Source organism: Ovis aries, chromosome 3 (assembly GCF_016772045.2).
Source record: "Ovis aries strain OAR_USU_Benz2616 breed Rambouillet chromosome 3, ARS-UI_Ramb_v3.0, whole genome shotgun sequence".
Classification (NCBI taxonomy): domain Eukaryota; kingdom Metazoa; phylum Chordata; class Mammalia; order Artiodactyla; family Bovidae; genus Ovis; species Ovis aries.
Genome location: NC_056056.1, coordinates 219,069,397 through 219,095,273, shown reverse-complemented (window position 1 = coordinate 219,095,273; position 25,877 = coordinate 219,069,397). Strand labels below are relative to the sequence as shown.

At 49.8% G+C, this 25,877-nt stretch overlaps 1 protein-coding gene across 7 annotated transcripts in view; it reads left to right on the top strand.

Moving 5' to 3' along the window:
• Positions 1 to 25,877, top strand: part of TCF20 (transcription factor 20) — a 194,528-nt gene that overhangs the window by 125,673 nt on the left and 42,978 nt on the right. For all 7 annotated transcript variants that reach the window (XR_006059494.2, XM_004007026.4, XM_042247819.1 and 4 more), the window contains exon 2: positions 17,266 to 22,977. Coding sequence is in view for 6 of the 7 variants with exons in the window: in XM_004007026.4 (XP_004007075.4) it covers positions 17,266 to 22,977 (5,712 nt within the window). In the remaining variant the exon portion in view is untranslated. The remainder of the gene's footprint in view (positions 1 to 17,265; positions 22,978 to 25,877) is intronic.

Here is a 25,877-nt window from a genome sequence, read left to right as displayed (position 1 = left end):
TCAGGGGAAAGGCAGGATTTGCCCTGGACCTTGAAGGCCAGTGGCGTGTCAGCACAGCTCACTTACTCAGGCAGAAGAGCCAGCTGGAACAAAGAAGGGCTGCATGGTGCATGAGGGCTGCTGGGTGACGCGCAGAACAGGACTAAGGACAGGAGAGGTTACGGGCACTTTCTTAATTAGACCTGGGTTCAAATCCCAGCACTACTTCTTCATAGACGAGCTGTGTAACCTTGTGTGAGTCACTTCCAACTTTCTGTGCCTCAGTCTCTCCCTCTGCAGAATGGCTAACACCTGCATCACAGACTTGTTAAAACTAAATGAGACTGTAATACGCTGTCTAGTACATAGGGTAAACACTCAATAAGTTAACAGCTGCAGTCATTAAATTTCTTTGCTTTTTAACTTTTGTATTAAAGTTAACATGTTCATTAAATCAGTTCCTAGAAGGTCCCTTGCAGTCTCACTCCAAAGACAGCTGTTGTCAACAGTTTCAGGAATGTCTTCTTTCTAATTTCAGCTCTGTACATCTTTTTTCTAGAAGACAGGACTTAGCTGACTATGTGTTGTGCTAATAATTAGGAGCCAGGGAAGGTTTTAGAGTCAGGGGTGACATGATCAGCTCTCAGTTCAGTCACTCAGTTGTGTCTGACTCTTTGTGACCCCATGGACTGCAGCACGTCAGGCCTCCCTGTCCCTCACTTGCAACTCCTGGAGCTTACTCAAGCTCATGTCCATCGAGTCAGCACTCCAGACATCTCATCCTCGGTCGTCCCCCTCTCCTCCCGCCTTCAGTCTTTCCCAGCATCAGGGTCTTTTCCAGTGAGTCAGCTCTTCACATCAGGTGGCCAGAGTGTATGATCAGCTCTGTTTCAGTAATAATGCTGAATAATAACATGAGTCGGCTTGTAGTGGGGAAGAAGTCTTTGCTTGGCTGTTCGAGTGCCAGGTAGATGTTGAAAAGGTTTGTTACCTGCTTCCAACTGTTATGTGGTCCTCGTTGGGGAAATGAGGTGCTCCCTGAGGCAAGGAAGTGCGGACCAAGCAGGGACCAGGCACCGATGTGGCATGTGGACTGGAAGTGCTTGTGTGAGCCAAGGCTTTAAGAGTGACTCTGACTTGGGAAGTGTTTGGGAGGGGCAGAGCACGAGGCAGGAGGCAGGAGAGCAGGGTCGACAGTCAGTCTGGGTGGAGTGGCGGGCCTCAGCGGGCCAGCAGGCTGCCTGGCACCTCGTGAGGCTGCTCACGCTCTGCCCCCAGCTCTGGCCTCACTCTACTGCAGTGCTCTCCTTTCCCAGAGTGTAAGCTTTTTAAAAAGGCAGCAGAGTTTCAGTCATCCCTGCGCTTCCAGGCCTGGTAAAGGGCCCAGTACATAGTAAATGCTTTAAAAAAACAACAGCTGAACAGCCGAGTATTTGCTATTTATGGAAATTATGACTGGATACCCTGTTGTCCCCACAAATCAAGGTCTAAAAACCCTAGTGTCATCTCTCCCCGCTTCATTCTGCCCTCAGCTGCGAGGCCTCCGACAGGTCCCCCTCCCAACCTCTCCATCCCATAATCTGCGTGTACCCGTGTGGGCTCCCGTGAGCACGCCCCCCTCCCGCAGCTCCGGGGACCCGCATGGCCTTTCTTCCTCTTGCTGTGTCTTCCCTTCACTGTCCCTTGTTGACTCCTTTTCCTCTTTCCCAGCCTCCAGATGTTGGTGGGGTTTAGGGACCAAGCGTACTCTCGGTCCCCAGACTAGCGGCTTTACACTGTTGTTTGACCAAACTACATGCCAGCCTGGTATGCTCACTGCTTTCACTTCTGCACCTCAACTCAAGCCTGGAACAAAAGCTTCCCAGTGAAGTTCTCATGCTTCGTCTTACTCTGAGCCATCGTCTCTGTTATTTTCCATTCCGTTCTATTTCATTTGTTTTTTTTAATGCTGTTCATGACCCACTAAATTGATTTCACAACCGCCAGTTTGAAAAACTGCTCTGGGTGATCTCATCCACTCTTCTGGCTTCAAGTCCTATCTCTGTGCTGATGACTTTCCCATATGTATGTCCATCCCCACCTTCCTCTGAGGTCCAGACACGCCAGCTATCTCCCTGACATCTGCACCTGGACGTCACCAGGAATCTCAGAGTTAACGTGTCCAGAAAAAGCACCCTTGGTTCCGTCAGCCCCTCCCCTCCCTGCCTCGTCCCGTTCCACAGACAATGCCGTGGTCCCAGCCGCTCAGTACGAGACAGTGCCCGAGTACAAGCTCCGTGGGCCTGGTGCTGCAGTCTGACGGGCCTTGGGCAGTCACTGAACCTCCCTCTGCCCGACTGTCTTCATTTCAGTACAGCAGGGTTTTCAGCTGTCCCTTTTCCTGGGACTGCTGTGGAGCCTGCATAGATTTTTACCTGTAGGGGACACGGAGCGGTGACTGTCACGTGGCTGCTGCAGTTTGTCACCGTCGTCAAGTCCCTCACACCCACTTCTGCTCCATTAGCGATTCCCATTGGCTCTGACTCCAAAATACGTCCTTTCCTTGACCACATATCACCACCTCCATCAACACCGCATTCGTCTCTGCAGCCAACACCCCTTACCCAGGCGACCGAAATAGCTTCTTCACTAACTCCCTGCTTCTGCCCTCGCCCCTCCCAAAGTCTGTTTTCTGCAAAACAGCCAGAGCCGAGTTGGCCATTTGAGAATTGAAACCAGAGGGTGTTGCTCTCTAGCTCAAACCCTCCAAAGCCTCCTCATAAAATCTGATGTTCTTACGTGGCTTAAAAGGCCCTTCATCTGTACTCAAACTGTCACGTGTGTGTGACTGACTGGTGAGCGTGTTAACACGCGGATTCTTGTTCAGTCGTTCCCCAAGACCCAAGACTCTGCATCTCCAATAAGAACCCAGACGGCTGTGCCGCGGGTATGTGGAGCCTCGAGAGCAGGGCCTGTGTGCTCAGGGTCCCGTTCTCTGGCTGCACCCCTCTCTCTCCCCCTGGCACTTGGCCTCTGCCGTGTCAGCCGCTTTGCGGATCCTCTCGGGAAGGCCATCCCCGCCTTGCCTCTGTGCCCACCTCTCCACAGATCCCCGCACAGCCCATCCCTGCCCCTCCTTCCAGTCGGTTGTCACCTTCTCAAGGGGGGGTTGTCATCCTGTGTAAACCATCTTGTTCAAGTCCCACGCTTTCCCTCTATGCTTCTCTGTCCCCTTAGCCTCCCTTAGTTTTCCCTAAGCATTGCTTAGTTCCTGGCCAACCCAATGTCTATCTGTAATTGTTCTGTCTTTATTTGCTGTTTTCGTGGTAGGTCGGGACTTTTGAGACTTGTTTGTTGCAGCTGTATCTCCAGAACCTAGAATCAGTGCCTGGAATGTGATATTTGCTCAGAATGTGTATTGAAGGATGACTGCATGTGTGTAAATGTTCCCTGTGTTAGACACGGGCCCCTGGAGGGAGGGGCCTTCCTTACTCCTGCTTTTCAGGTGGTTAGCCTGCATCCTCACTCCGGGCCTCTCTCAGCCTGCCCCACCCTCAGAGCAGCAGTCCTCAGTGATTGTTAGCTGGTGTTTGCTAGGCCGTTCTGCTGGGGGCTTTCGATTTCCTTGTGCATTTTACAGCCGTACTTTTATGTAAGGAACACATGTTTGTGTGCTAAATCGCTTCAGTCGTGTTCAACTCTTTGCAGCCCCGTGGACCATAGCCCACCAGACTCCTCTGTCCATGGGATTCTTCAGAAAAGAATACTGGAGTGGGTTACCATTTCCTTCTCAGCATAACACATGACTATAGTCTTACTAAAAATAAAAAAACAATTAAAAAGTCATTCCTCTCCTAGTTAAGGTTGCGATGTATCCTTTCCAGCCATTTTCCCCACTTACTATTTTGAAATGTATCAGTAATAAGAGAAAAGAGGGGCGGGACTTGCTTCGCTTCCAGTATCAAGAAGTCTTCTTAGTGGAAGAACTGTTTCACCTCACCACAGGCAAACTCCAAGGGCATTTCTGTTGAAACCAGGGCTTAAGAAGTGAGCAGTTTTGCTCAAGAGCTCACTAGCGTTAAGCTGCAAAACCCAGTTCAGAATCTGACTGTGTCTGAGTTCAAGGTCCAGGCATGCCCCTCCCACCACTTCATGCTCCCAGGAGCTGTGGGGAGAGAGGCGAGTGCTTGACTCACTGGAAGGCGGCTTCGAAGAAAGGATGTTTGAGCAGGTCGTCACAGAAGCATCTGAGTTAATCGGATGGTGAAAGTGGGCAGAGAACTAGCATTCCGGACAGGTAACAGCTTGGACAAAGACCTGGAGGTCAGCGCGCCTTTGGGGAACGGAGAGAAGTTCACTGTCCACTGGAGTGAAAGTGAAAGCCGCTCAGTTGTGTCCGACTCTTTGCAACCCCATGAACTCGTCCACGGAATTCTCCAGGCCAGAATACTGGAGTGGGTAGCCTTTCCCTTCTCCAGGGGATCTTCCCAACTCAGGGACTGAACCCAGGTCTCCTGCATTGCAGGTGGATTCTTTACCAGCTGAGCCACAAGGGAAGCCCACTGGAGTAGGAGGTGCAAAATGAGGTCACGAGATGTGGAGCTAGAAATTCTGTCCATGTCAGAAGCTGAAGGATCTGAAATTCCATGCCGTGAACCGGTGATGTTTCCTCAGACTGGTTAAGTGGGAAACCAGAATTCTGTTTGTTTACAAAATACGTCAAACACACAAAAAAGCACAAAGACTAATGACACTTGTATACCCATCACCCAGACTTAGCAATGTCACACCGGATCCTTCTGAGGGTCTCCCTCCTTCCACTCAGACCCAAATTCCCAAACAGCAGGCCTCTTCCGTGTATTTGTTGTTGTTCAGTTGCCGAGTCATGTCTGACTCTTTTCACTGTTTTTGTGTGTAGTGTTTCTAAATTTTATCCATGTCCATACATACAGAGCTACAGAACTGGTTTGGAAGTTTTCCGTTGCTAATTCATCTAATTCAGTAAAAGGAGTAAGAGTTTGATCCCACCAAATGACGAGAACCCCCTCAGTCTGGTTTGACATATCTGCAGTCAGCTGAAAGTGTATCCTGGCTTTCTGGTTGAGGGGTTGATGGTGAGGAGACGTGAAGGATGAGGCTGCAGAGCTTGGGAGATCAGTTTTACTGAACAAATGAGCAAAATAAGTAAATTGAGTCAGCAAGTATATAAGTATATATTGAGGCTGATGGGAGCCAGGTGCCTTAACTGTTTGAAGAGGAAATTGCAGACATAGAAAGAAAAGGTTGGAAAGATCCCAGAGGGGGTTGGGTTGAAATTGGAGGTCTCAAGATGAACCCATGGTTTGTAAACGTATATACAACTGTGGGTATGGAAATAGTTATAGGTGTGGGTGTTCATACATAGTATTTAGCTACAGGCAGTGACATCCCAGCAGCAGTGAACAATCCTAGCATCCAGATCTTTGTTTCTATATATTATCCTTCTCTAAAATGAATCGTGTCCTTGGAGATATGGCTTGTTCCTGCGGGTGGCAGTATGAGCCTGAACCACCTTGTGCCGGGAAGCAAAGGCATGCTCAAGGGAGGGAACATGTCCAGAAGGTATAGGGGCCACTTTGAAGAGGCGTCCACTGGCCAGAGCTGATAGTTTGAGAATCAAATAGGTGAGTGGATATGTGGGTTAGGAGGGGAAGTTCTGCCAGATAATGATGGACAGAGGATCACCGTTTGGCATCCATCATAGATGGCTCAGTGGTAAAGACTCCTCCTGTCTAGGCAGAAGAGGCAGGTGCGATCCCTGGGTTGGGAAGATCCCCTGGCAAAGGAAATGGCAACCCACTCCAGGATTCTTGCCTAGGGAATTCCATGGACAGTGGAGCCTGGCAGGGTTACATCTTGGGGTCACAGAGTCAAACACGATCGAGCAACTAAACAACAACGATCATCATAGTGGTGCTTGGTTGACATGGAGTCATCAATAAGTGGGTGTTTGACAAAGAACAAGCTATTGGCACAAGATACTTGACTGATTAACAAGGTAAAGTGGTAAGTTTGCGCTGGGGAAGCCTGGCAGGGATGAGCCTGACTGGGTGAAAGTGATTGGCATCGCCAGTGGAGGGTGCACTTGCCGTCTCTCCCTGACGTAGTGCCCTGAGCAGAGCACAGCGCCACATCTCTGGTATCATTGCCAAGAAAGTGGGGACGTGGCTGGACGTGCCTCCTGCAGAATGAGAGGACCACACTCTGTCAAGGACACTGGAGTCAGGAGAACACTGGGGGCCAGTTCACATTGGCGAGATGCTGGCGAGGCGTGGCAGCTTGTGCTCCTGGATGGGGTCTGGGCCAGAGGGGAAAAGGAAGCATTGTTGGGGCAGTTCGCAAAAGTGGAACAGGCTCTGCGCTGGGCTAGTGGCGCAGGCAACGTTGCTGTTCAGTTGCTCAGTCGTGTCTGACTCTTTGTGACCCCATGGACTGTAGCCCACCGGGTTCCTCTGTCCATGGGATTTTCCAGGCGAGAATACTGGAGTGGGTTGCTGTTTCCTTCTCCAGGGGATCTTCTCAGGTGGCTCAGTAGTAAAGGAATATTAATTTCCTGGTGTGGAGGGTTTTATGCTGGTTATGTAGATGAATGTTCCTGTTTTTGGAAATGTACACTGGGCTGGTTGGGGGTGATTGGACGTCAGTCTTCAGCCTACTCTCAAAGAGGTCAGGAAGAAGCTAAAGGGTATCTATACAGGTTATATATCGTCTTGCTCAGTATCTGTAGGGGAATGGTTCCAAGGCCCCCTCAGACACCAAACTCTGTGGGTACTTGGGTTCCTTATATAAAATGGCATAGTTGCTGCTGCTGCTAAGTCACTTCAGTCGTGACTGAAGTGTGACCCGACTCTGTGTGACCCCATAGACAGCAGCCCACCAGGCTCCCCCGTCCCTGGGATTCTCCAGGCAAGAACACCAGAGTGGGTTGCCATTTCCTTCTCCAAATGGCATAGTAGTTGCATATAAATCTCTAGGTTACTTACGATATCTAACATAATGTAAATGCTACGTAAATAGTTATAAACCTAATGTGAGTACTATAGAAATAATTGCTAGCCATGTGGCAGATTCAAGTTGTGCTTTTTATAACTTTCTGTAATTTCTCCCCTAATACATCTGATCTGCGTTTGGTTGAATCCACAGATACAGACCCCATAGATAACAGAGGGCTGACTGTATAGGTAATAAGTATGTACAAGTAATGGAGCAAATGATATAAAATATCATTAAATTAAAAATGAAGTGATATTATCAGTTGGGGAATCTTGTTGAAGGGGCTGTGTAAGCCCTGTACTATTCTTGAACTTTTCTGTACAATTTGAAATTATTTCAAAATAAGTTGTAGTCTGAGACCCAACTGAGAATCTGACTGGCGTGTTACTAACTAGTTTTATAAGCTAGTCTATAGGGACGTGACCTCTGTATGATACTGTGTCTTTGCCTGTGGATACATTTGTGTGTTTCTCTGGTGGGTTGGTTGGTTTTTGAGCTCTTCTTTGGGGCCCTTCAGTAGTTTATCTATACATGTAGCTTTTGCCCTCTTCTACTTTGAATTAGTCCTCTGGTATTTTTTGTTCTTGCTGTTATAAAATGGAGCTGTTTCTGCCTACAGGTGGTGACAGGATTGCTTTCTGTGACCCTTTTTGTCTGTGAAGGTTGAGAAATTATGTACTCATACAGCTTTTAAGTGAGGGGAAAAATTAATAACATCTCAAAACCCCTCAGGCTTAACTTAGGAAAAACCCACAGGGGGTCTGTGCTCCACGGGCCCCAGAGACACCAGTGGTCCTGCCCTTTTTCCAGCAGCTTTGGCCATCCTGCCCACAGAGGGGGTCATCTAGGCCGATACCGCAGTTAAGGGCCCGGCAGCTATCTGGTGGATGGCGTTGGGACCCCTTTGGCCTGCCCGGGAGCAGGTTTATGGCATCTCCATGCCATTACGGCAGCATGCAGTGATAGGATGCTGCGGTCTCTTTGCTATTTGAGATTATGTCTAAAAATAGGCCTGCCCACTCCGGGGTGGAATTCAGTTGTTTTTATGCCTAATTCTGAGAAGCAGCTCAGAGACAGCGTTTTGCGTGCACACTCACTTGGGCACCACGGCGCCTGGGCACTGGTAATGCCAGGTTTTCTGAAGCGAGGATTTCTGCAAGTGCCTCTCTCTCCCACCTGCCCCTGGACAAGATGTTTTTGAGATAGTGTGAGAGGTGTATTTTTAAAATAAGATTAATGAAATTTTAAAGTGGTTATTTTCTACACAAGAATTAATGTCAATAGAAACAAAAAGGATGAAAATGCATCCACAATCCCGCCACCTTGAATAATGGAAGGGTTTTCATTTTTCCATGCTGATTGGCCCTGGACCTAATGATTTCTAGATAGGTGCAACCATAGCACAGGTTATTTTCCTTCATCTTAGTATATAAAATAAGCATTTCCTATGGTGCTAGAAACTTCACAGTTGTTTTCAATGAGTATGTACCATTTCATTGAGTGAAAATGCCACAATATGTTTAACCATTTTCAGATGATAGAAAATTAGATTCTTGCCTGTCTTCACTGCTTGTAGATATCACCAGAGTGAATATGTTGGTACCTTGGTTTTTGCTTGGTTGTTCTGAGATTTCTTTAGGATAAAAATCTAGTGAATAAAATTACTGGGTCAAAAGATATGAATATTTTTATTACCAAATGGCTTTTCCAAAGGGTTGTAATAATTCATGCTGCTTTTGTTATTGTTTGTACCAGCTTTGCCCCAGCCTCACCAGGTATCGTATCATTTCTTCTGTTGAAACTTTAAAGCTGTAGTTTTGTGTCCCCACTTTTTGCCGGCATGTATTTGATCACAGGTGAAGGTGGATGTTTTTTGTAGCTTGCATGGCGAATATAATTCAAGTTTTCACCCTTGGAGAAGACTTTTTAGATCTGTGACATTCTAGTGGGTGTCTTTTCCTCTAGACTGTTGACTTGCAAATGTTGATTGAGTTGGTTCCTTAAGCTGTTTCCTAGGCTCCCAAACCAGGGGACAAGCCAGCACCATCAGCACATTATCTTATTCTTAAGGCCTAATTGTACTGAGACACCTGTAAGCCACTGAGAAAGATCTAAGCTCTGTTCATCGGCAAATAGAACATAGAATCTGAAATACCAAGTCAAATCTTCAAGCAAATCTTTTTGCCTGATCTACTTAAGAAGATCCCATGTTTGCACATACATAGAGCAAATAACATAGAACTATCCAGGTATAGACAGTAAACTCAATTCTAGGAAATGTCACGATTGCTTTATAAAATGCCTCCCAGTCTGTGCCAGTCTTGCTGCTGTTTCACGGAAGGCTTCTGCCAGAAGCACAGACTGGGTTGGGGTGGGGATTCCATATCCCACCTGGACGTTTACTATGAATGTTTTGCTTGTTTTAACTTCTCTGAGCCTCACTCTACAAAAAGGAGCACTAATACTTGTTTAGAGCATGGGGAGGATTAAATACATTAATATTCATCTAAAGCTCCTGGTGCAGTGTGTGACTTGTGTTAGACATGAAGAAGATAGGCAGCAGCTATAATTACTGTCTGTTAGGATTCTTGGTTTTGGCCATGCTGTATGGCGTGAGGAACCTTAAGTTCCTTGACCAGGGAGCAGACCCATGCCTCCTGCGGTGGGCGTGCGGAGTTTTAACCACTGGGCCGCTGGGGAAGTCCCAAAGCATTCGAAGCTTATAAGACCTGGAGCAAGTGCTCCCTGCTCAGTTTATGGTACAGTGAGAGAAGGGAAAGTGGGTTTTAGAATCAAAAGAATTCGAGCTATAGGTTATCAGCTTCAGTTTACCCCAGAAGAGTGACTTTTGGCAAATAACATAATTTATCTTTTTTTTTAATCCATAAGTTGAAATACTTGTAAAACTACCAGCACCTCACACACAGAATAAATGGTGGTTGTTATCATCAGTAGCACATCCCTCAGATAGTGGTTAAAGGCAGATCCTTCCCAAATGGTTAAAGGGCTTCCCTGGTGGCTCAAATGGTAAAGAATCTGCCTGTGATGTGGGACCCCTGGGTTTGACCCCTGGGTTGGGAAGATCCTTGGAGGAGGCATGACGGCCCACTCCAGGCAACATTCTTGCCTGGAGAATGGCCACGGACAGAGGAGCCTGGTGGGCTACGGTCCATAGGGTCACACAGGGTTGGACGTGACTGAGCGACTCAGCACAAAGGCAGATGCGCTTCACTGTTTATTAACAGAGAAAAGCCAGCAGATGACCTGCTTTAAGGAAGGCTTGTGGAAAAGGCCACATTTCCAGCACTCGTTCCGGGAACCATGTGACCTGACTTGGTAGGAAGAACTGTGGACCTAGGGATGTTTCAGAGATGCCCTCAAGGTGAGGGCAGGGCGATAGCACAGAGGGATCTGAGCAGGTCTGTTTGAAAGGGCAGAGAGGAGCAGAAACTGGGATGGGAAGATGCCAGAGGGCCACAGGCATGTGGCGAGGCAGTGCTATCCAAACAGCTGGTGAAGAAAAGCTGTTCCAAGAGATTGGTCCTGGGGAAGAGAGATGTTATTCTAGTCCAAGGAAGATGAAAGTGGCAGTGACCAGGCTGGAGAGGTAAGGGGCAAACACAGGTGGCGAAGAAGTTGCAGGATTAGAGAACACCTTAAATACAGAGAGTTCAAGCAAAACATGAGTGGGGTCATTCCAAGGCATCTTCCTTAGAGTGTCTAAGAGATGTTCGTGGTTCTCCTTGGGAATAGGAAGTAGGGTCAGTTGAGGAAAGAACATTTTTGTCTTTGAGAATGAGTTGGTGATTGCCTAAAAATGTATCTTGTCATCTTTGTAGAGATTAATCCAGCCACAAGTGACACTGTCTAGAGTCTTTACGTGCAAAAGTGACTGTTCTGTTTCACCAGCATCACCACCAAAAGAGGGCTGGAGGCCTTGTCTGCTGTCCCTGTGTGATCATTAAAAGCATTACCATGTTCATGGCAATTAATAAGTCCTGTAGACCTGACCCAACCTGTCCCTCGTGGTCAGTGTTCCGACCAGTTTAGAATCCTGGACATTTCTTTCTTCCTTGCAGCTTGGCTCTGCATTGTGTCTGATGTTTCTAGGTGTTTTGTTGTGGGAGGACTTTTAGACCTTGTGGTATATTGCATGAAATAGAAGTCTCTCACTCCCCAAATAAAAAATACGTTACTCTGAAATCCTAGGATTGAGAGAGGAACGATACTAGTTGGAGTCCTGGTAGGAAACAGATGGCACACAGAAACTGAGTAATTTCAGGAGCGTTTGTTTCCTTCAGGCATCCGAAGCTTCTGTTCCAGATATGAAGAGCTGTGATAGAGGAACTAGGATCTGCCTGGCTGTTGGGAGAACCGTGATTGGGATGGTCAGGGAAGCCTCTCCTGGCCATTCAGACTGGAGCCCCCCAGTGAGTGGTTCTCAGGAGCTCATGGGGAAGCTGCCGTGAATCCGTGTCTGCTGCAGCCACCTCTGGGAGTGTAAAACCTCTCGTTCTCTTCTGCCTTTCAAATCTTTCTTGTGCTTCTCTTTGTAAACTCTAGTCTGGATTATGCTGGAAAAGGGTTTTGGAAACTTAGCTTCCAGGTTCTGATCTGCAGAGAGCTTAGAAAGAGGGTGTTCACAGTGCTGCTGAATTGTCCACAGTGCAGATTGGGGCTGTTTACCAAGGGTGAGCAGGGCCTGGGGACACCAGTGGAGCAAACAGCGTCTCCTGGGCTGGCAGCAGTAGGGTTCCTATCCCTGCGCCTGGAAGGCGGGAGGAGGAAGCCGTTCTGGAGGCTGGAGAAGAGGGATCGCAGCCACCGTAGGGGGGGCACCAGGACAGTAAATTCCTCCTTCTTACTCTCTTCCTGCCTCTTCCCAGACAACTGGACCAGAAGCCAGAGGGGCGGTGGAGCCTCCTGAGTCCGTATGGTGACCCTCCCAGAACAGAGAGTAGGATGGAGGTGGGTGAGGAGTAAGATGGAGAGAAAGCAGAATAATCCTCCAGACAAGCGCCATCCATATGTGTTGTTAACATCTTGGGGGTTAAAACATTTTTTTCAAGGCAAGGAAGGATATGCGCAGAAAATCAAGGGTTAACCCGAAATAAAAGAGGAAGCAGGTACTTGAAAAGGTCTCTCAAGCAAACTGTCTGAAGAGAGTTTGGAAAACTGTGGAGAAGAGAATGGACTGGGGAGTGGGACAGTGTTGGGCACAGGAAGGAAGACAGGGAAGATTAGTGTTGGTTTTCTACCAGACAGCAAGGTTGCTGGCACAAGCGCAGGGTGGGGGGAGTGGGCACAGGCGGGAAGCATTGCTTGTCCTGAGGTCTCACGTGGACTCTGTATCATGGCCCCTGAAACAAAAAAGGCTTGATTCTGGACCTCACCAGTGCACCGCCATAGCCCTCCTGAAACCATTCAGGAGGTTAGGAAAATAGGAGAAAACCAGGAAAGGGGAGAACTGGGGAGGGAGGTAGCGTTAGTAAGCTTTTCAGTGTGGCTTGCTTCCTTTTAGAGTATCACATTTTCTTTACCACATGCATACTCATTCAAACGAGGAGATTCAGATGTTTATCACTGTTAATCACGATACTGTAAAACTGATTACACTGACGGCTTTGCTTCTTTTAAATGGTGGGACAGTATTGGATCAATGTGTTAGCAGCTTGCCTGTCTGCCCACTGCCTGCTAAGTCACTTCAGTTGTGTCCAACTCTTTGCAATGCCATGGACTGTAGCCCGCCAGGCTCCTCTGTGCATGGGATTCTCCAGGCAAGAGTACTGGAGTGGGTTGCTGTTTCCTTCTCCAGGAGATCTTCCCGACCCAGGGGTTGAACCCGTATCTCTTGCGTCTCTGCATTGGCAGGCGGGTTCTTTACCACTAGCAATTAGTAGCTTATTTATATGCTAATGCTGAAACTAAAATATTCTGGGTTTACATTTTCAATTGCTAGTACACTTGGGAGTGATTTTTTTTTTCCCCCTCATCTAGTCCAAAACCACAATTATAATAGTAGGGAGGATGACATCGTTATACAGGACAGGAGACCTCCAAGTAAGGCCAAGAGCAGACCTCTGAAGGAACCACACCCACATCTGTCTCCGTCTCTGGAGATGGGATTTTCGTTTTCTTTTTTCTTTTACTTTATTTTACTTTACAATACTGTATTGGTTTTGCCATACATCAACATGAATCCGCCACGGGTGTACACGTGTTCCCAATCCTGAACCCCCCTCCCACCTCCCTCCCCATATCATCTCTCTGGGTCATCCCAGTGCACCAGCCCCAAGCATCCTGTATCCTGCATCGAACCTAGACTGGCGATTCGTTTCTTAGATGATATTATACATGTTTCAATGCCATTCTCCCAAATCATCCCACCCCTCTCCCTCTCCCACAGAGTCCAAAAGACGGTTCTATACACCAGTGTCTCTTTTGCTGTCTCGCATACAGGGTTATTGTTACCATCTTTCTAAATTCCATATATATGCGTTAGTACACTGTTTTGGTGTTTTTCTTTCTGACTGACTTCACTCTGTATAATTGGCTCCAGTTTTATCCACCTCATTAGAACTGATTCAAATGTATTCTTTTTAATGGCTGAGTAACACTCCATTGTGTATATGTACCACGGCTTTCTTATCCATTCATCTGCTGATGGACATCTAGGTTGCTTCCATGTCCTGGCTGTTATAAACAGTGCAGCCATGAACATTGGGGTACACGTGTCTCTTTCGATTCTGGTTTCTTCGGTGTGTATGCCCAGCAGTGGGATTGCTGGGTCATAAGGCAGCTCTATTTCCAGTTTTTTAAGGAATGGAGATGGGATTTTCCAAGGAGCCTGGCAGCCAGAGGTGGGGAGTGCTGATGCTGAGGGTTCTTTGCTTCCTGCTGCTGCTGCTGCTGCTGCTGCTAAGTCACTTCAGTCGTGTCCGACTCTGTGCGACCCCATAGACGGCAGCCCACCAGGCTCCCCACTCCCTGGGATTCTCCTTTGCTTCCTAGCAGTGCTTATTTAGCAAAAATTTGGAGCAAGTGGCAACATTGTTTATATATTCAGTTTTCAGAAGCCTGATTTTATTTGCAGAATGATTAATTAAACTACATGTAAGGTATTTATTTATGGAGAGATTATCTTTCAGGAAGCTTTCCATTAAACTGCCAGATTTAGTCTTTTTGTTCTGTTTAAGCCGTGCATACTCAGACAGTCGTGTCTCTTTTGTGACCCCATGGACTGTAGCCGGCCAGCTCCTCTGTCCACAGCCTTTCAGCTGCCTTTTATTATGTAGAGAAGGCCTTTGGCTCTGAGAGCCAGGGCAGAAGAACACCACAAACAGGAAAGATAACCTGTGTGGACAGAAGCGGTGCTGGTTATCTGAAGTCCTACCCAGGTGGCTTATTCAGGGGTTCCTTATGAGAGGGAAACAGAGAAGGTGGAGGCACCCACTTTCCAGGCTGACGTGTCGCTGGACCAGTGCACTTGTCACTGACCACGTCTTCCGTCCTCTGGTTTGCAGTGCTGAGAACATGGCCTGAGGGGCAGACTGCCCGGCCAGCCTTATGAACTCTGGGCTTCGGTTTCCTCTCCCAGAAGATGAGGATACCGGTTTTGTGAGGATTCGATGAGTTGGTGCTTGTAAAGTGCTGGTCCAGTGTCAGGCACTGCAGCAAACTCTCCAGTAGGAGTTACCTGGTGCCCAGCAGATCCGCCGCAACACAGAGAACAGCAGTCTGAGGAGGCTGAGAAGCAGTTTCCTTTAGATGCTGAGGTTATTTGTACTTGAAAGTTTCAGGGTGACTTCGCGTCATGTGATCATATCATCAAACTTAATATCCAAGTAGTAGACTCTTGTCTAGCTGTTTAGACTTAAGATATTTCAGGAAGAAGTGGCTCAAGCGTTTCAGACTTTGGTGTTACCTGACCGTCTTCAGCTCTGATCCCTGTTTGCTTTTTGCAGTCTCCTCACATGTGGACTAGAGTTGGGCTTTTTCCCCCTGGAACTGGGAGAATTTTACAGGCAGAGTCTTAAGAGTCATCTGGCTTTCAGATCCGTCATATTCTGCCTTCCCTTCCTGCCCTCCTCTCAGCCAGTGACACTCTGCCGCCACTGTATGGAAGCTGGAGCCCGGCTCTCGAAGGCTGACAGCACGCCTGCCATGTGCTCCATACTGTTCCATGACAGGGGGACTGCAGCAAGGCGCCGCGTCTCTGCCCTTGGGAGTTTGCGTTCTGTTGGGGTGGGGGCTGTGTGTCTGTGCTTGTTGGGAATGAACGCTGCAGAGTAAAAGTTGCCGCTGCAGAGTAAAAGTTGCCGGGGAATCAGGAAGGCCCAGGTGAGCGTGTGGAGGAAGCTGTTCTTTAATAGGCTGGCCAGGGGAAGGCCGAACCGGTTAGGGAACGTTTGTCCAGGGGCTGGGGAGGAAGTAGAGGGGCCAGCCGGTGCCTGGAGGAAGAGCTAGTAAGTTTCCGTGTGGAAAGGCTGGTGGCCTGTCCCAGAAGCAGGGAGGCGCCAGCAGAAGTAGAGCAGAGAACGGCAGAGGAGGAGCCCAGAGAGGCTGAGGCGAGGGCGGCCCCCTGGGCCAGCTTCGCTTGGGATGCGATGGGGAGCTACTGCAGGGCTTGGACTCGAGGAATCAACTTAATCTTTAACAAGGACCGCGGCCTTTCCTGCTGGCAACTTCTTTTTCAGCTCCCCTGAGAGGGAATTTAAAAGGTAGGAAAACTTTGTAGGAAAACTTTGTCTTAACCTACCCATGTGTGTTTTGTAATTTCTGTTTTGAATAATTGATTTTAAAATCCTTTGGAGCAGTTTGGCCTTGTCTTCTTCATCTCTGACTCTGAGAAGGAGACAGGCCCAGGTGAAAGGCAAAATAAAATCAGCTCTTGATTAATTGTGTAAGAGGAATATTACATTACATGAGAATTACATTGACGAAGGGAATGCAGTGTTGACTGAGGCAGATGACTTTGGGAAGAGTCTGGGTCCTAAGCTCGGTGGAGTCTAATTTGCCTCTGTTATCTTTTGCTGCCCTCCTGTGTGACTTGTTTCCCCTCCTTCATAGGAATGGCCATAGTAACTTTGTGAACACTATTGGCGAGTCAGAAACCACATGGGGGTCAGAGATGCAAAAACTTCTTGCACACCTCCGGAAAAATCTGGAAGAATCATCACTGCTACTTTGGCTGATTTTGCATGGGAATTGAGGATGGGGGCACAGGGTGGGGGGGGCGGGCGGCTCTTGGGACATATTTAAGTGTCAAGAAGAGGTTAACCCCCTAAGATTTTATGTCTGGCTGAAGCAGTAAGGCACCCATGTGGTGATAAGAGTTGAGTGTCCTGGGGTCACCCAGCATCACAGGTTGTTGGTAGATATAGTAAACCTGCAAGATCATGCAGGATATACGAAGTATATATGAAGCTGACTTCTGTTTTAAGTCGGGGAGGGAATAGGCCAGGGGAGTGACTGCCTCGTCATTATGTGAGGCTCTCACGTGATGTTCCGTGATCAGTCTAATACTATATGGAACAAACTAAATGAATGTGTTTTTTTCTCATCTCTCCCCCACCATAAATGGAAGACTTATTTTAAACTAGCTGGATACTTTGTTGACAGTGGTGATATAGCCCCCTATGGTAGCCCAGCTGGACGGGGGCGGGGCTCCTTTGTTTGGGGCGAGGTCCTTACTGCAGTGAAGTGTGCTGTAGTTTGTATTTACCCAGAGTGCTTTCTTTTCCTGCTGCCATAGACTTTGGCCTCACACTTATGGCCATTTCTCTGTGTATTTGCGTCTTTAGAAACAGATAGGATAAGAAATAGGAAAGTGAAAGTTGCTCAGTCGTGTCCAACTCTTTGCAACTCCATGAACTATATGGTCCATGGAATTCTCCAGGCCACAATACTGGAGTGGGTAGCCTTTCCCTTCTCCAGGGAATCTTCCCAACCCAGGGATCGAACCCAGGTCTCCCCACATTGCAGGCGGATTCTTTACCAGCTGAGCCACCAGGGAAGCCCAAGAATACTGGAGTGGGTAGCCTTTCCCTTCTCCAAGGGATCTTCCCAACCCAGGGATCAAACCCAGGTCTCCCGCATTGCAGGCAGATTCTTTATCAGCTGAGCCACCAGGAAAGCCCAAATAAGAAATAAAGAAGATATAATTAACTTCACCTGGGCATTTGAATTTCCATGTCCCCTCCATCTCTAAACTTGGCTTTGTTTGTCCTCGGGAGATGCGTGTCTAATGCTTCTCTTTTCTCCTTCTGGTTCCAGGAGGGCTGCTGGCCTGCTGCTGCGCTGCTGAGCAGTATGCAGTCCTTCCGGGAGCAAAGCAGTTACCACGGGAACCAGCAGAGCTACCCCCAGGAGGTGCACGGCTCATCCCGGATAGAGGAGTTCAGCCCTCGTCAGGCCCAGATGTTCCAGAATTTTGGGGGTGCTGGTGGTGGCAGCGGCGGCAGCAGCAGCGGTGGTGGACGACGAGCAACGGCGGCGGCGGCCGCGATGGCCAGCGAGACCTCTGGCCATCAGGGCTACCAGGGCTTCAGGAAGGAGGCTGGAGACTTCTACTACATGGCAGGCAACAAGGACCCCGTGTCTGCAGGAACCCCGCAGCCTCCTCCACGAAGGCCTTCCGGGCCGGTGCAGAGCTACGGACCCCCCCAGGGGAGCAGCTTTGGCAATCAGTATGGCAGTGAGGGTCACGTGGGCCAGTTTCAAGCACAGCACTCTGCCCTTGGCGGTGTGTCTCATTACTCACAGGATTACACAGGGCCGTTCTCTCCGGGGAGCGCTCAGTACCAGCAGCAGCCTTCCAGCCAGCAGCAGCAGCAGCAGCAGCAGCAGCAAGTGCAGCAGCTGCGACAGCAGCTCTACCAGTCCCATCAGCCCCTGCCGCAGGCCGCCAGCCAGCCGGCGTCCGGTGCCTCCCACCTGCAGCCCATGCAGCGGCCCTCAGCTCTGCCGGCCTCGGCTGCCGGCTACCAGCTGAGAGTGGGGCAGTTCGGCCAGCACTACCAGTCTTCTGCCACTGCCGCTGCCTCCTCCTTCCCATCGCCGCAGCGTTTCAGCCAGTCCGGGCAGAGCTACGATGGCAGTTACAGTGTGAACGCTGGATCACAGTATGAAGGGCATAACGTGGGCTCCAACGCACAGGCTTACGGAACACAATCCAATTATAGCTATCAGCCTCAGTCTATGAAGAATTTCGAACAGGCCAAGATTCCACCAGGGACCCAGCAGGGTCAGCAGCAGCAGCAGCAACAGCAGCAGCAGCAGCAGCAGCAGCAGCAGCAGCACCCCCCTCAGCACGTGATGCAGTATTCCAACGCCGCCACGAAGCTACCCCTGCAAAGTCAGGTCGGGCAGTACAGCCAGCCCGAGGTTCCCGTGAGGTCCCCCATGCAGTTTCACCAGAACTTCAGCCCCATCTCTAACCCTTCCCCAGCTGCCTCTGTGGTTCAGTCTCCAAGCTGTAGCTCTACCCCATCTCCTCTCACGCAGAGCGGGGAGAACCTCCAGTGTGGGCAAGGCAATGTGCCAATGGGCTCCAGAAACAGAATCCTGCAGTTAATGCCTCAGCTCAGCCCAACCCCGTCAATGATGCCCAGTCCCAACTCTCACGCTGCGGGCTTCAAAGGGTTCGGGCTGGAAGGGGTGCCTGAAAAGCGGCTGACCGATCCCGGCTTGAGTAGTTTGAGTGCCCTGAGTACTCAGGTGGCCAACCTTCCTAATACGGTTCAGCACATGCTACTTTCCGACGCCCTGACCCCTCAGAAGAAGACCTCCAAGAGGCCTTCCTCGTCATCCAAGAAAACAGATAGCTGCCCAAACTCGGAAGGCTCCTCACAGGCCGAGGAACAGCTGAAGTCCCCAATGGCAGAGTCGCTGGATGGAGGCTGCTCCAGCAGTTCTGAGGATCAAGGCGAGAGGGTGAGGCAGCTGAGCGGCCAGAGCACAAGCTCGGACACCACCTACAAGGGCGGGGCCTCGGAAAAGGCAGGCTCCTCACCAGCACAGGGCACTCAGAACGAAGCCCCCCGACTCAGCACCAGTCCCGGAGCCCGAGAAGAGACCGCCTCGCCGGGTGCCAAGGACACACCGCTGTCATCTGAGGGCAACCCGAAAGCCAACGAGAAGGCAGTCGGGGTGATTGTCTCCCGGGAAGCCATGACAGGCCGGGTGGAAAAGCCTGGGGGGCAGGACAAGGGCTCCCAGGAGGAGGATCCTGCAGCCACACAGAGGCCGCCCAGCACCGGGGGGGCAAAGGAAGCCAGCCACGCATCACTTCCACAGCCAGAGCCGCTGGGAGGAGGCAGTAAAGGAAACAAGAGCGGAGACAGTAACTCCAACCACAACGGGGAAGGGAATGGCCAGACCGGGCACCCCGCAGGGGGCTCTGGTTTCACAGGCAGGACTGAGCCCAGCAAATCTCCTGGAAGCCTGCGCTATAGTTACAAAGACAGTTTTGGGTCAGCCGTACCGAGAAACATGAGTGGCTTTGCTCAGTATCCTACAGGACAAGATAAAGGGGACTTCACCAGCCACGGGGAGCGAAAGGGTAGAAATGAGAAGTTCCCCAGCCTCCTGCAGGAGGTACTTCAGGGTTACCACCACCACCCCGACAGGAGGTACTCCCGGAGTTCTCAGGAGCACCAGGCTATGGCTGGCAGCCTCGAAGGAGCCACAAGGCCTAACGTCTTAGTGAGTCAGACCAATGAGTTGGCTAGCAGGGGCCTTCTGAACAAAAGCATTGGGTCCCTGTTAGAAAACCCCCACTGGGGTCCATGGGAAAGGAAGTCAAGTGGCACAGCTCCTGAGATGAAACAGATCAATTTGGCTGACTATCCAATTCCCAGAAAGTTTGAAATAGAGCCTCCGTCATCAGCCCATGAGCCCGGGGGTTCCCTCTCTGAGAGAAGATCAGTCATCTGTGACATTTCTCCACTAAGACAGATTGTCAGAGACCCAGGGGCTCACTCGCTAGGACACATGGGCGCCGACACCAGACTCGGGAGGAATGAGCGTCTCAATCTCAGTTTAAGTCAGTCAGTCATTCTTCCAGGTGGGCTGGTGTCCATGGAAACAAAGCTGAAATCCCAGAGTGGGCAGATAAAAGAGGAGGACTTTGAACAGTCCAAGTCCCAAGCTAGTTTCAACAACAAGAAATCAGGAGACCACTGCCACCCTGCTAGCATCAAGCACGAGTCCTACCGAGGCAACGCCAGCCCCGGAGCGGCGACCCACGACTCCATCTCAGACTACGGCCCGCAGGACAGCAGACCCACACCAATGCGGCGAGTCCCTGGCAGAGTTGGCGGTCGGGAGGGCATGAGGGGTCGGTCCCCTTCTCAGTATCATGACTTTTCAGAAAAGTTGAAGATGTCCCCTGGGAGGAGCAGAGGCCCAGGGGGCGACCCTCATCACATGAACCCACACATGACCTTCTCCGAGAGGGCCAACAGGAGTTCTTTGCACGCCCCCTTTTCTCCCAATTCAGAAAGCCTGGCCTCTGCTTATCACACAAACACACGTGCTCATGCTTATGGGGACCCCAGTGCAGGTTTGAATTCCCAGCTCCATTACAAGAGACAGATGTACCAACAGCAGCAAGAGGAATATAAGGACTGGGGCGGCAGTTCTGCTCAGGGAGTGATCGCTGCGGCTCAGCACAGGCAGGAGGGGCCCCGCAAGAGTCCACGGCAGCAGCAGTTTCTTGACCGAGTCCGGAGCCCCCTGAAGAATGACAAAGATGGCATGATGTACGGCCCACCGGTGGGGACGCACCATGACCCCAGCGGCCAGGACGGCGGGCGCTGCCTCATGTCCAGTGATGGTCTTTCTAACAAAGGCATTGAACTGAAGCACAGCTCCCAGAAGTTACAGCAAGAGTCTTGCTGGGATCTCTCTCGGCAGACTTCTCCAGCCAAAAGCAGCGGCCCCCCAGGAATGTCCAGTCAGAAAAGGTACGGACCACCCCACGAGACCGACGGACATGGGCTCACAGAGTCTACGCAGTCATCCAAACCGAGTAACGTTATGCTGAGACTTCCAGGTCAAGAGGATCATTCTTCTCAAAACCCCTTAATCATGAGGAGGCGTGTCCGTTCTTTTATCTCTCCCATTCCCAGTAAGAGACAGTCACAGGACGTGAAGAACAGCAACTCTGAAGATAAAGGGCGCCTCCTTCACCCGTCAAAAGAAGGCACTGACAAAGCGTACAATTCCTATGCCCATCTTTCTCACAGTCAGGAGATCAAGTCCATCCCTAAGAGGGAGTCCTCCAAGGACCTTCCGAGTCCAGATAGTAGGAACTGCCCTGCGGTTACCCTTACAAGTCCTGCTAAGACCAAAATCCTGCCCCCGAGGAAAGGCCGGGGGTTGAAACTGGAAGCTATCGTCCAGAAGATCACATCCCCAAACATTAGGAGGAGTGCGTCCTCGAACAGCGCAGAGGCCGGGGTAGACACGGTTACTCTTGACGACATTCTGTCTTTGAAAAGCGGCCCTCCAGAAGGTGGGAGCGGTGCTGTTCCGGACGCTGAGCTGGAGAAGAGAAAAGGTGAGGTGATAGCTGAGCTGGCCTGTCCCGTAAGCCAGGAGCTGAGCGGAGAAAAGCCTCTGGCCCGGTCTTCGGAGGAGTGGCGCGGTGGTGGGGACGACAAGGTGAAGACGGAGACGCACCCTGACGCTGTCGCTGCTGGGAAGGAGCCCCCTGGTGCCATGGCATCCGCAACCTCACAGAAGCCTGGGAGTAACCAGGGGAGACCAGACGGGCCCCTGGGCGGGACAGCACCTTTAATCTTTCCTGACTCGAAGAGCGCACCTCCAGTGGGCACGCTGGCTCCCGAGGCAAACCCCAAGGCTGAAGAGAAAGAGAGCGATGCCGTGACGATTTCCCCCAAACAGGAGGGCTTCCCCCCGAAGGGTTACTTCCCCTCAGGAAAGAAGAAAGGGAGACCCATTGGTAGCGTGAATAAGCAGAAGAAACAGCAGCAGCCCCCGCCGCCACCCCCGCAGCCCCCTCAGATACCAGAGGGCTCTGCTGATGGAGAGCCAAAGCCGAAAAAGCAGAGGCAGCGGAGGGAGCGCAGGAAGCCCGGGGCGCAGCCCAGGAAGCGGAGGGCCAAGCAGGCCGCGCCCATCGTAGAGCCCCAGGAGCCGGAGATCAAGCTGAAGTACGCCACCCAGCCCCTGGACAAAACCGACGCCAAGAACAAGTCTTTTTTCCCTTATATCCACGTAGTAAATAAGTGTGAACTTGGAGCCGTGTGTACAATCATCAACGCCGAGGAGGAGGAGCAGACCAAATTGGTGAGGGGGAGGAAGGGCCAGCGGTCCCTGACGCCTCCGCCCAGCAGCACCGAGAGCAAGGTTCTCCCAGCCTCGTCCTTCGTGCTGCAGGGCCCCGTGGTGACAGAGTCTTCTGTGATGGGGCACCTGGTTTGCTGTCTGTGCGGCAAGTGGGCCAGTTACCGGAACATGGGCGACCTCTTTGGACCCTTTTACCCCCAAGATTATGCAGCCACTCTCCCCAAGAATCCACCTCCCAAGAGGGCCGCGGAAACGCAGAGCAAGGTGAAGGTCCGGCACAAAAGCGCTTCGAACGGCTCCAAGACGGACACTGAGGAGGAGGAAGAGCAGCAGCAGCAGAAGGAGCAGAGGAGCCTGGCTGCGCACCCCAGGTTTAAGCGGCGACACCGCTCGGAAGACTGTGCCGGAGGCCCCCGGTCCCTGTCCAGGGGGCTCCCTTGTAAAAAAGCCACCACTGAGGGCAGCAGCGAAAAGACTGTTTTGGACTCAAAGCCCTCCGTGCCCACCACTTCAGAAGGTGGCCCCGAGTTGGAGTTACAAATCCCTGAACTACCTCTCGACAGCAATGAATTTTGGGTCCACGAGGGTTGTATTCTCTGGGCCAATGGAATCTACCTGGTCTGTGGCCGGCTCTATGGCCTGCAGGAAGCGCTGGAAATAGCCAGAGAGATGGTGAGTAGGAGAAATCCCCCTGCCGTGGCTCTCGGTTACTTCCTTTGGGTTCTTTTTCTTCCACCTTCATTTGTTTCAGCCGTACTTTTTATTCTTGCAAATCACACGGTAGTTCCTCCACAGTAAAGCCCCAGGATTGATGGTCAGCACAGGGGACACAGCTGGTGCTTTGTGATGGCTCTGAATGGAGTGTCACCTTTAAAAACTGTGAGTCCCTGTGTTGCATGCCTGTAACTTACTAATACAGTGCATCAGTAATGATAAAGCCCCCAGGCCCAAATGCGGGACAGAAAATGAAGTAATTGAGGCGTTTGTTTAGCTTTTATTTTTATCAGTAATTTGTGTTCACAGGTTATACAGGTCATATGAGTCTCCTCCTGCTCATTAAAACAAACATCAGTGTTTCACCCTTCTCAAACCTGTCCTCTGCCAGTTTCCTCTGTTTCTGAGCAAAATAAGCTTTTACTGCTGTTTGAGTTATCTATGGATCTTTTTTTTCATTCTTCAACATCTGTCTCTGTAATATTGATGAAATTAATACTGTGGTTGTAACTTCTTTCTTTAAAAATTTTTTCACTTTCCTAGAACTACTAATTCATGTTTTTATTTGCTTTTTATTTTCTTGGGCCACACATTTCTGATGCAAACTTTGCAAGGGGTTTTTTGTTCTTCAGGTCTGTTTTGTGTCTGTTTTTCTGGGGCATTCTTCATCGTCATCGTTGTCTACTTCTTTGCTCTGTTGAACGCTGTTTTCTTACCCATGTCTTCGCCTTACTTGATCTGGGCCACATTTAATGGTGTGTGTCATCCTTTAGCATTTTCATGAGAGAAAGGATGCCTGGGAGGCAGTATGTTGAGATCGTGTGAATCGGGATGTCTTTTTTCCATCTTCTTGTTTAACAGAAGGTTGCTTGGGTATAGAATCTAGTTGTCTCTCACTGTCTTGGTTCCTGACCTGTTCTCTAGTTCCTAGAGAAGCAGGCGTTACAGTTGACTGGAACTGCTCTCATTTTCAGGCCTTAATTTTGCATTGAGTCTTTCTCCTTTGAAAGTCTGAGGACCTTCTCATTTCCCTAGAGTTCTGAAATCTCAAACGATAGGCCTTTGTTGGCCTTTTCATGTACTGGGTGGCTGCTATGAGATCATGCCATCTGTAACTCATAGCTGTTAGATCAGGAAGATTGTCAGGTGTTATTTCTTTGATAATTTCCTGTTTTCTCTATTCTCTCCTTGCTGGAATTCTTGTTAATTAGGAATTGTACCTCCTGGCTTAACCTTCTGGCTTTGTCTTTTCTTTCCTGTTCTGTGTTCTAACTCCTTTTGTTCTGATTTCTCCGTGCTTTCTTCAACTTAATCTGATCAACCTTTTATTTATTTATCTTCATTTCTGATATTTTCAATAACTTTTTTCTTCTCTGACTGTTTCTCTGAGGGGACAGTTACCTGGTTAAGTTGGGGTAAGTAAGGGACCTGCTGCTGCTGCTAAGTCGCTTCAGTCGTGTCCGACTCTGTGCGACCCCATAGACAGCAGCCCACCAGGCTCCCCCGTCCCTGGGATTCTCCAGGCAAGAACACTGGAGTGGGTTGCCATTTCCTTCTCCAGTGCATGAAAATGAAAAGTGAAAGGGAAGTCACTCAGTTGTGTCCGACTCTTAGTGACCCCATGAACTGCAGCCTACCAGGCTCCTCCGTCCATGGGATTTTGCAGGCAAGAGTACTGGAGTGGGGTGCCAGGGACCTAGCTCCTCATAAAAACTTGGAGCGAATGCTCTGGTTTCCAGCCCTGTCTTACACCCCCACTTGCTGAGCGTTGCAGTTCCCGGCTCCCGGCCACGAGGTGACTGGCTTTCAGCGGCTCCTCTCCTGCGTGCGTTTTCTGCTTGCTTTCTGTCAGCTGAAGCACTTGTTCTGTCTGTTCTGTTTCTGGTTTTTAGAATTGGGACATCTCCTGTGCATTGTTTGTTTCCCTGCCCTTTCTTCATGTCCTCCTTAATTTGTCTATTCCATTGATAAGTTTATCCTTTTTTTTTTTTTAATGAAAAGGAAACAGATGTGTACATGTTTGTTAGTCTGTGATGTATAGTCAGATGAGAGATTTTTGTGTTGGTTTATGTTTAAAACGTACTTGACATAGGTACTGGTGACTTGCAGCCATACTTAGTCAGTGTCCTATCAGCCAAGACCATGGTATTCTTGGGCACTTTATACTGTCCTCTCCCTCCCACTATGCCTTCCCCACAACGCTCTGTTTTATCACTGCATTATCCCCAGAATTCATAACAGTGTCTGAGAAAAAGGGAGTACTTGGAAACTATAGTCAAGGATGTAATTAGTGTGAAATTTACATATATTTTAGATGAGAACATTCTGATTCTGCCTCACAAGGATCTCGCCTTCCCCTCTTAGACCTTTTCCCTATCCCCTTACTTCCTCACAGGATTTTTTCCTCTCCACCATCAGTGTCACTCCCAAACCCCAAGTTTGAAGTAGCTTTGGTTCTTAGACACGCAGCTTTTTTTTTTTTCCTGATCACACTGCCTGGCTTACAGGATCTCAGTTCCCTGACCAGGGGTTGAACCTTTCACGGCAGTGAAAGCCCAGAATGCTAGCCACTAGGACGCCAGGAAACTCCCCCACAGCGGCATTTGTGACAGTCCTAAAGGGACATAAAACTTAAGACCCTTACGTATTGGGTTGCCAGAAAGTTCTTATGGGTTTTCTTGTAACAAATTTTTTGGCCAAGTCAGTACAAAATTCTTTAGTTGGTTCTGAGAGCTCAGTGATCTATTAATCATCCTCTTGCCCAGTTGATGGCCAGCTTTCCTCTGAAGCTTACAGTATTTGGTGGGCTGGTTTGTTGTTAGTTTTTGGTGTGTGTCCCTGTCCAGTTGATGGCCTGA